This window comes from Nothoprocta perdicaria, unplaced genomic scaffold (genome assembly GCF_003342845.1).
Source record: "Nothoprocta perdicaria isolate Ctin4 unplaced genomic scaffold, notPer1 scaffold_115, whole genome shotgun sequence".
Taxonomy (NCBI): Eukaryota; Metazoa; Chordata; class Aves; order Tinamiformes; family Tinamidae; genus Nothoprocta; species Nothoprocta perdicaria.
Window position 1 is genome coordinate 2,305,892 of NW_020454261.1, and position 10,407 is coordinate 2,316,298.

The 10,407-nt window shown below is 38.8% G+C and overlaps 1 protein-coding gene across 1 annotated transcript in view; it reads right to left on the reverse strand.

Annotated features, from left to right (window-relative positions):
- HHLA1 (HERV-H LTR-associating 1) overlaps positions 1–10,115 on the reverse strand; it is an 18,467-nt gene extending 8,352 nt beyond the window's left edge. The window contains exons 1-12 of the mRNA XM_026053442.1: positions 10,040–10,115; positions 9,448–9,507; positions 8,007–8,087; positions 7,453–7,536; positions 7,277–7,360; positions 6,438–6,521; positions 5,754–5,810; positions 5,561–5,647; positions 4,487–4,573; positions 3,972–4,148; positions 2,726–2,797; positions 2,401–2,472 (exon numbers count right to left, since the gene is read on the reverse strand). Coding sequence (XP_025909227.1) covers positions 2,401–2,472; positions 2,726–2,797; positions 3,972–4,148; positions 4,487–4,573; positions 5,561–5,647; positions 5,754–5,810; positions 6,438–6,521; positions 7,277–7,360; positions 7,453–7,536; positions 8,007–8,087; positions 9,448–9,507; positions 10,040–10,115 — 1,021 coding nt within the window. The remainder of the gene's footprint in view (positions 1–2,400; positions 2,473–2,725; positions 2,798–3,971; positions 4,149–4,486; positions 4,574–5,560; positions 5,648–5,753; positions 5,811–6,437; positions 6,522–7,276; positions 7,361–7,452; positions 7,537–8,006; positions 8,088–9,447; positions 9,508–10,039) is intronic.
- Between the last annotated feature and the right edge of the window lie 292 nt (positions 10,116–10,407).

The window sequence follows — 10,407 nt, forward strand, 5'->3', positions numbered from 1 at the left end:
GGGGGGTTGGACTCGATGACCTCTGAGGTCCCTTCCAACCTTCGGCATTCTATGATTCTATGATTCTATGAAAAGCATATAATGAGTATTTGTCTTTGCCATCCTTGCTTACCATCCTTCAGAATTTACAGGCCCTTGTTTGTTCATATTATTATATTTTCGTTCGGTTTCTTATATACCCAAACACATAATTTGAGAAATGTTATTTGGCTGGCATTCCACTTCTTTGAACATCTAGAGAGTAACTCTGTTATTCTCGGTAATAACAAGACTAAAAGATCCCTGCAATTTAGCCAGATATATTGCCACTGTATTACCTAGAGCAGCTAGACTTTTTACATTACACAATTGCTGCACAACACAAGCACTCAAGGGACAGATCTCCCCAAATTACCTCTGATAGACCTAACCGCAAGCTAGAATTATTCTCCCACTTCTCTTTTTCTATTAACATTCACATTTCTCACTGCTGCAGAGTCAGCTCCAGTGGTAAGACTGAGAACAGCCGCTTCTGACTGTATCCCATGAACTTGTAGACAAAAACACACATCTGAGCAGCCAAACTGGCAGATTTTGGATGAAGGGGGCTTAGATTTTAATTTTAACACCAGGTAATGCTGGAATTGCCACCTACTTATTCTAGAAAGGGTAAGGACCATTTCTTTTCTAGCCTTGTTTTCAAAGAGTATATATTGCCCTGACTTCTTGCCCTACAGGAATTTTCAGATTGACAACCTATTTTCAGATGGCCGATAGTTCTGAAGAGTTTTTGAACTTCAAAAGCATATCATGRCAAATGACATTGTCATCAACCCATTATACAAGTGAAAATTCATTCATTTCCTGGGAAGGAATGCCAAAGGAGAGGACTTCATCTAAAAACCTAAATCCAACATGTGGATGAGTGGAAGTGGATGATTTGTCTTTCCTTCAGTCATTTAGTTTCCTTCTACTTCTTTCATATTTTTAGGAGGTTCAAAKGAGATCTGATGTATTTGTATTTGCATCATGGAATGGCTAAATCAAGTCTTTTTATTTTTTTAAATGTTTGTTGGATTTTTTTTTTTCAGTATTTAAAACTCCTTTTCCTGGTTTCTTGTAGAACTACAATTATACTACAACTAATACCACAGTCCACAGTGGTATCTCCCAGAGATATCCCAGAGATCTCACAGATCACAGAAATCTCCCAGACCTGGGCTGGATAGATTGGTGGTATTTTTGTAGTGGGTCAAGACAACTCAGGACTTTTGCAGGCACTTGGGCAGGATAAACAGAAATGGAATTTGTTCTATGCATTTGCTGAAATGGAGTAAAGGACTACAAAGAGATAAAAAGGTATCATGTGCTTCAAAGCTTTAAGTTATTATTCTGTAGCCTAGTACTACAGTGTCATTATCAGAAAGCAGTGGTGGGGTACAGACGATAGCTGTCTTTTCTTTTCCATCTCAATATTAACACTAATCCCAAAGAAATCTCTGAGATGGGATTTATATTACCAGTTTAGATGTCTACCACATTGGCATCTAGAACTGAGCTAGCTAGCTATGTTTGACCCCCAGGATAACACACAGCTGGTACAGTCAGATTTGTTAAGGTGATGACAGGTATCACCTCAAATTAGACACTCACATTTGGTCAAGAGAATCATGGAACAGTTCTTCAGTAGACAAGAGCCCTAGAATCCTCAACTCTTCTGCTGTGTGGTTTATGATTCTGAGTTTGGCTTGTTAGCAGTGTGCTGAGGCTGAAGGATGGCTAATGATTTGCGGCTGAGATTTATTTCCATTATATTTCATAGACTTTCTGAGTGAGCGTCTTGGTCTAAGACACTCAAGTGTTCAGCCTACGATGTATGGGCTGCACGCTTTCTGAGTTCAGATGACCTTTCTGACATCTAATCAGGACCAGATTCTCAAAGCATGCAGCCACTTGCTAAATATTACCAAATATTACCAAATTTATTTCCAACATAAGAATAATAAGGGGAACCAAACAGAAAATTTAGCTGATCCTTCTTTAGCTTAAGGGGAAGTTTGCATTTTTTGAAATTTAGGACATTTCTGGAGATTTCATGTGCCAGGGAATGACATAATCATTTTATTTGTACAAATAGGAAAATGAAAGGTATAATGTAAGAATGTATAACACATTTTTGGTTTGACATGTGGAATACATATGCTAATTCTATATTGGTAGTATGGTTTATCTGTTCAATGTGTGATTGTGTATGACAAATATGAGCAACAATCCCTTTAATATTTCAGGGTTTTTCTTACATACATATGGTATACTACATAAGATACATTAAACACATGTTGTTTCTTCATGGGAAAATATGTATTTTGGCATACTTTCTGAAATAATTCTGTTTTTGCATCATGAGGTGCAGATACTTACTGGTAGCAGAGTGAAGTTTCAGTACAACACTAGGCCTGTAGGGCTGCATAGACAATACTGAGGAAGATAAATCTGAAAGAAGGAAAGGAATATAACTTGTCCTGACATCCTCTTAACATGAGAGAATGGACAAATGAAAAAGTTCATTAAAAAGTAGCAGAAGAAAAAATTCTGAAGTCACAGAGTACTAGTAAATGCATATATAGATACTGAYGCATAAATATATTCACAGTCCCTACATGTGTCTACAATGAGTCAGATTTGTTATTTTCTRTTTCAGAAATGTGCCAGCTTGCATGCTCTGTTTTCACTCCTGATGTCTTACCTGGCTCTGTTTGCATCAATTTACTTGTTTCTTGGGGAGGCACTGACTGTGTCCAAATTGCAGACATTTCAGCTATAGAAATAGAAAGACACATACTTAAGTAATTGAGGATATTTGTTATTTATCTGTCCATTGCAATGGACCTTCAACACAGTACCTTCAACATAATAGGGAGCTTACCAGCCAAAGTCCCTTTTCCACTACTTCCAATGAGATATAATAGTAGGATGAAAAAGGAAGGATAAAACCAGTACTTTGCTAGATTTTGGAAGATCTATGAGCTGSTGAATGGCAGACAGTAATTTGAAGAAGATATGTTCAGTGGAGACCTAAAGTAGCAACTCCATATTGCTCTTTCTCAGATCTGCTTGCTGAATTTGGAGCAACATATTGGTACAGACTTGGGTCCAAGTGAGGTGCATTTGTGGAAGAAGAGCTAGGACATACAGGCAGCTTCCCGTGAGGGAAAGAAAAATGACAGATAAGGTCATTATAACTTATTTTAACACTTCTGCAATAATGAAGCCTCATTAGTCATGGTGTGTTGAGGCACCCTCGAGGTTCATTTGGCTAAAAGGGACACATCTGTGAAGACCTTGTTCCAAGTTGGGACTAGTGACTGATCCACCCACATTTTGGGACAAATTTGGAAGAACTTCCCATCCTGGGATGGTGAGTTCATGTCACCTGGTACAACACATCTTAACTCTGTGCCTAGTGCAGTCTCCTTGTTGAGCAATACTTGGACCCTGTAGCTCATCTCTTGAATTCACAGTTACTAGGGTTAGATGACAGAGCATCGTACAGGGATCCTGAGTACCTTGAGGGGCTCCCAGGCACTGCAGGTCAGAAAACACAGCAACAGATCAACTTGTGGAAGAGGAATAAAGCCCTTCTCTGGATGAAGGGACTTAAAATAAGATGGTCTGTTAAGAAACCTTCTCTGTCTGCTGGGCCTTTAAAAGAAGGAGTATGTGACCCAGTTTGGATGTACAAATGCACGCACTTCTGCGGGTTGCTGAGTGGAGCAAAAATCTCCTGATACCACCAGGGTCTGGGAAGAACCGTACAGGTGATAAATCATGTCTCCACCACCACAACATGGCCTGGGGCAGGCTCCTGCCACTGGTTGAGAGCAATGAGGAGTGGAAACTCTTCTCCCGCTGCCTGGCAGCTTTGGGACCCACTAATGTGTGGTCAGTGGTGCAGGAAGGATGCGGGAACGGCTTCTCTGTGCAGTACTCACCAGCTGGTGCCGTGGCAGTGGCCTCCCTCACAGCTCCAGCTGTACCACGTGCTTTCCACACATCCCAGTTTTCCAGTGATTGAAGCCCTGATCCTTTCACACCAGCTGTCTTGGGCCACRATGGAACTCTCGTCGGATGGATTTCCTCTCCTTTAAGACCACTTGGGATCCTCGTAGCTGGGGAGAGACAGAGGCACTGGTACTTGCAACATACATTGGGCTCCAGTGTCATACATTGGGTACCATGGCCAAGTGGCGGCACATGGTCACACATGCTTTAGGGCACAGAAATTTCTAAAATGCACACAGAGAACCCCCACTGTTGCCTGGCTTTTTACAATTTTTTTTCTACCCTGAAATTATCCAGGACATTAGTGATCTCTTCAGCTCTCCTGGGAAAACTTTTAATCTCTACTTGTTCAACAGTATAGTGCATGTACAGTAAATCTAAGTGGTCACTTGTCAAGTTGCCAGTCAAGAAGAATATACATTTAGATGTGAGAATACTTGCGCACTTTTAGATCTCCATATATGTTCTGGAGATGCATCCATGCTTTTGTTTAGGTCTTCCTCTAATTTCACAGAACTTGAAAAAATTGGATCTAGATCTTTAAGGTATGAGAAGATAATGATAAAATAATGTTAGTACTCTCAGGATCCATAGGATATTCAGTGTGATAAAACAGAAAGGAGTTGGATTTGATAGCTGTTTCTTTTAAAAGAAAGAAATTTGTGGCCTTTGATTTGTTTTAAATAGGAGAATAATGTTGGCCTAGGTAAAACTGCTATTGATTTCACTGTTTTCCTGTTACAATCAAGCAATCAAAATGAGAAATATGGAYCATCTGCAATAAAACATGTTATTTGAAGCCTAGCTCAACCTGCCAAAGCAATTTATGGTGGAAGAATCGTGCAGCACACTGGATAACTATATTCAACGTCTTTCTCACATAAAAACAGAAAGTTATACACACTGAGAGCTAGGACATTTATTTTTTAAAGCAAGAACATTGTAACAGTCCCTGCTCAGGACTGAATTCCATAAAAATTATGATCCCATTAAGAGAAAATATTGTAGTTTGAGGTGCATTATCCAAATGATCAAAAGATACATCTTCAGTCTCCAATTTTTATGTAAGTAGTCTATCTCATGTCTTATGTATTAGAGCAGACATAGTTGTCTAAAAATATCACTTCTTCACCTACTTCAGTTTTAAATTAAGTGGACCTTCAAGAGCGGAGTTTTGACTACAGTGCCAGCCTATAAAGAGGATTGGAGATTTACTAGGGCACTAGCTGTTCTGTCCTCTAATTTCCAGGGTTTTCTGAGCAAAAAGTTCAAAATACTAAGACTGAATCACAATTTCTTGTGTGTTAAGTCACCAATACTTTCCAATAAAAGCAAAGGTTTCTATCCTTTCCTCCAATATAAGCCATCACATTTAATAACTTGAGGTTTGTGAACTTCACTTATTTTTCTGTGGTGAGTATAGAATAATTACATGAAACACAATATTCATTGCAAGTGTTGCTTAGACGTGATTTTCATTGCTGTTGCTATTTGCTTTYATTCCTCAGGAGACACTTACCTATGTCAGCAGATGTGTTGCTGGAAAAGGTGTAATTCGTAACAGGAAACTTTTCTAGCATCTCCCAAAATTCAGACAAATTTCTCCCTGTAAATACACATGCTTAAAAATATCAAAAGGTTCTTTTTTTCTAATGTAAGCCATCAATGAGAGCCATAGAACAATATTTTGGTTGAAATTTTTTTATATTTACCTGTTTGACCTGTCATCATGCAGATATAGATACAATCTGAATCGTTGCTCTGATTTACTGTAAGGCAAACACATGTAAAACAAAGGTTTGCCATCAGTTTTCATTATATAATATTATCTTAAGTAGAAGACACAAACCTAAAACAATATGTGACTTCTACAGCTAACCTAAGATTTTCCTTCAGACATGATTTTAACAAAAACTTGATCCTTTGACAAAATGATGTCAAATAACTAACCAATGATATTAACAGAAATTTTAAATCTCTTGAACACAGAAATGTTTCTACACACTTCTTCTGAACAGAAAAGATTTTCTTGAGTAAAACTTACACTTCATTTTCTTAGAACCATCCTCATCTGTGAACAGCATGTTTGACCAGAGAATTCAATACTCTAAATGAAGACTGCACTATTTCATGAGAAGTTGGCTAGAAGCTACAGTCTATGCAGAATTACTGGAGCAGATCACATTCAGACAAGATAGCATGAAGTACGAATGCTAATATTTGAAGAGGAAATATTTAGTTAAAATTCTACAAATGCAAGAAGAGTTAATTGTGTATAATATAAATGCATATGTATACTTAATATACATTCTATATAGTTACTAATGCATTGTATGTATACATTCATGAATAAATTAGACAAATAAGGATGATAAATGGTAAGAAGAAATGCAAACCTGAGAGAATCGAAGTAGACTTGAAAATTTCTGTGAGATAACTGGTAGAGTTTCCAAGAACATCAACAAGTAAAGCTGTAAAGTCTAGAAAGCAACAGAGAAAGTTTATGATTCAAAACACATATTCCATCATCTCTGCTAAGTCAAAAAATGATTTTTAATAAAGTTGTATTTTGGATATATATTTGTGCATGATAAAGTGTAAAATATTTTAAGCATGTGTTTGTTGAACAGGAGTGGAATTAGGAAGCTGCTTGAACACTGAGGAAATATGAATGAATGATGATATCCAAAAAATCAATGATGTGCAATTTCCGCCATTTTAATCACCAAGATATTCTCTATTTGCGTCAAAAAGATTAGAGTATCTCTATCATGCTCCTACTGGTTCATTATATAGTAGGGCTGATAATATGAACAGTTCCAAGAGAAGCCACAAAAGCTGTTGTTGCTTTATGAGATGGTCATCACATGTGACTTAGAGAATATGGGGTCTATTCTCTAGTTGCTGAGCTATTTTTGATGTYTTGAAAGAATCAGTCATTGGTCTGCACTCAGATTTATCCTGGTATTGCAAATACTATGAGATCAGGATGTGAGTGAGTATCAGGTGAAGGATTTACCTACACTGTATTAGACAGCTTTGTGTCGCTATTAACCTTTATTTTTCATTCCTGCTGGGCTCGCTGAAGGTATTGGAGGCACTCGTGTAGAGAAACCCTTGTCTTTTCATACTACCAATATGAATAAACTCTTCAGACACGAGGCTATAGCTTTCAGCTCAAAGGAAATAATTCAGCTTAAGCACATCCAGTTGCCAATCTTTCTTGGGTACCCACCTGTCAAGTCATTTGTCACGTTATTCAGGCAGTAGCAGTGACGCATAGGGAACTTGCCAGGGTCAACATTTTTCAGGTTAGAAACTGTAAAAAGAGATGGAGGAAATGAATATCTTGATGCACACCCTGTGTGGGAGAAAATATTTCCATGAAGAATAGAGTGATAAGGCACTCACTGTTATAAATGGTCACTGACACTTTGTGGAAGGCAAAAGAGCTGTAAGACGTAACACTCAGCAAAGAGAAGAAATTTTTGGAACCTGCAGAAACACAAGCTTGCTGATATTAGTGATTAGAACAAATTATATGAGCAGAATGTTTTGACTCTGCTCATTTTATTTCTAAAAAAGCAAACAAACAAACAAAGAAAACCCTTTCCTGACAGACAAGAGTACACAGCTACTTGGGACTGAATTCCTTTTCAATTCCTCTGTGGGAAATATCACTATCATTAATTTTTTTTTAATTCCACCAAGCAAACCTGTACTCATTATAAAGCTCTTCTTAGAGACCTCCCATAAGTAATTATATTGTGTTTACATATAAACACACACTATTTTCAACAATTTTTCAGGCAGAAAGCTTTCTGCTTTGTAAGTGTGCAAGTGTAATTTGCATGGAGAGTTAGTTTTCAAGCCTGACAGCATTCTTTTCTTGAGAACACCTTTAGTCCTTTAGAGAGGTCAGCTCACCCAGGGCTGCTTGGCTTTCCCATCATCAGGAACCTTACCCTTGAGCGTTGTGCCCAGCATGTTGTTGATCAGCTCAGTCAAGTTAACAGCAGCCAGATCCACAGACTTCGCAGGCAGCTCTGGAAAAGAAGGGATATCTCTGAGCAGCTGGCTGCATGATGGAGATGCTAGGAAAGAGCTATAAATCCTCTGCTTGTGTATGGCTTCAGGTGACAGAGGTGGATCCAGACAAAAGCCTCTGGACTGGGAAAATGAAATGAGCAGGCTGTGCATCAGGTCACACAAAAGGAAAAAAGTAGAAAAAAAAAAAAGGAAAAAATAAAATGGTGTGTGAATGCAGAGAGAAATCTGAAAAATAAGAGGAAGTGGGCAGCATAAAGGGAGCCAATATGTAAGTAGGGCTCCAAGTGGTCTGTCCCTTGGAACTTGGCCAAAAGCAGGCTGCCAGAGAGCCTAATAAAGTCCTAACATTTGGTGCCCCCTCGTGCTGGACCATGTGTATTTACTTAAAAAAAAAAAGAATATTCAAGCTCYCTTCGAAGATCACAAGTAGATATAGTATCTGTTAATTTTCCTCTTTTCCCCCAGTCCTAAATGCTGCATAGAACTGGAATTAAAATGGAGGTAATCCATTAAAACAGACTGTACTACCTTGATAGACACATGGCTACCAGCAGGAAGAATTAATCATAGCTGAATCACACTTATTTACAAGATGCTTTCACAACCTTTTTTTTTTTTTTGTTACAGTTGTTTATTTGCTTTTCCTGAATCAAAATTTCCAAAGCTGCTTTTGCTTCCCTYCCACAAAGTAGTAAAAAGTAGAGCACAGCAGTATTGTTGTGTACACAGAGGAAGGTCTGCCGTGCGTGCATGACACAGAGACACAGTATATTGCCACAAGGAAACAGAAGCATAGAAAACCAAGATGAGATGAGAGCAAAATTGAATTTGGGGAAAAAATGCAGTTTTCTAGTGATATTATTATTTATTTTAACCTTTGTAAACCAAGCATACTTCATTGCTCCATTCTGACAAGCAAAAAAGAAAATCATAGTCACTCTCATGAGGATGCACAAAGTTAAAAGCACTGCAGCACATGCAGCCCTGCTCTCTGTGCTACAGAAATCACCCAGGATTGGGAAATATTTCTGGAATGTCACTGGACTTGTCCCCAGCATGGAAGATGGGAAAGACAGGTAAGGAAAACCAGGTAAGGAAAAGGAATGAAGAGCTGGGAGAGAGTGCTAGAATAGAGAGACAATAACATTTTGGGTTTCCTGGGARGATGGAGGTTATATTGGACAGTGATCTGGGCAATTCTGAGGAAGGGCCTGTGTCTAGGTGGGGAACCACATTAAGAAATGTCTGAGCTCACAGCTCTTGCTGCAGAAGACCTCTGTGTCTGACACAATATCTCCTGTGAGTTTCCACCCCTGCACAGATCTGGTAAAGGGATTCATGACCTGTGATTATTACCTGCAGCTGCCAGCACTGCTGTGTGCTTTTCTTTCTTGTTTTCTCTTCGCATGCCTGAAGCTGTGGAGAAAAAGAAGATTGAGAAAGTTTCCCCTGTTGAGCTAGCAAGCAATCCCATCTGAGCTACTGTGCTGGTATCATTCATTATATCTCAGAAGTGAATGGACATGGTCACTGCGAAACAGGCCACCGAGTGTGTGAAAAAGCAGCTGATCAAGTACCTAAGAATAAGGATGTCCCAAAGGACCTGCAGCTAAGATCAGACAGCAGATTAAACATCATGTCTTGTTCCCCTAATTCAAGAATCAAAAAGAGAATAATGACACCAAGCTGTTAGAGATGTCCGAGCTGGGCTTGCAAACATCACTGACCATAAGGCATGTACCATAAGTGGGTTAAACTTAAAGGAATCAGCATCAGCCACATGCATATTGTTCGTTCAGGGTACGTGTTTGATAGAATTTTACTTCYAAGAACTGTGTTTTTGGGATGCGACTGGGGAGGGATTCAGAAAATTGGACATGATTCCTGGGATTCCATCTTTCTGTTTGTTATTCCCAGAAGAGAGSCAGACCAGAATATTCAGCCTTACCTACACTCCAAACCAGAGAGAGGCATAAAAATCCCATGTACATCTTCATTTGCACGTGCCAGCAGCACCACCACATTATGGATTCTGACCTCGAGTGGATTGGCTGCTCTAGGAGAAAGAAATGTGGTCATGGGAGAAACACTAACACTCTGTGGTGCTGAGATAGGACAGATGATGCGAACGCCAAAGAATAAAACTTGCTTATTTTCAATTTCAAGGCAATATTAGCTCCTTCTTTGCAGAACTGTTGCCAATCCAGCCATTCCTAGTCTTGTAATTATTCTTGTAATTTTTCTCAGTAAGTCATATTGCCTTACCTATTTCCTTGGGAAAGGTTAACAATGCTCTGCATTTCAGAGAAGGGCTTG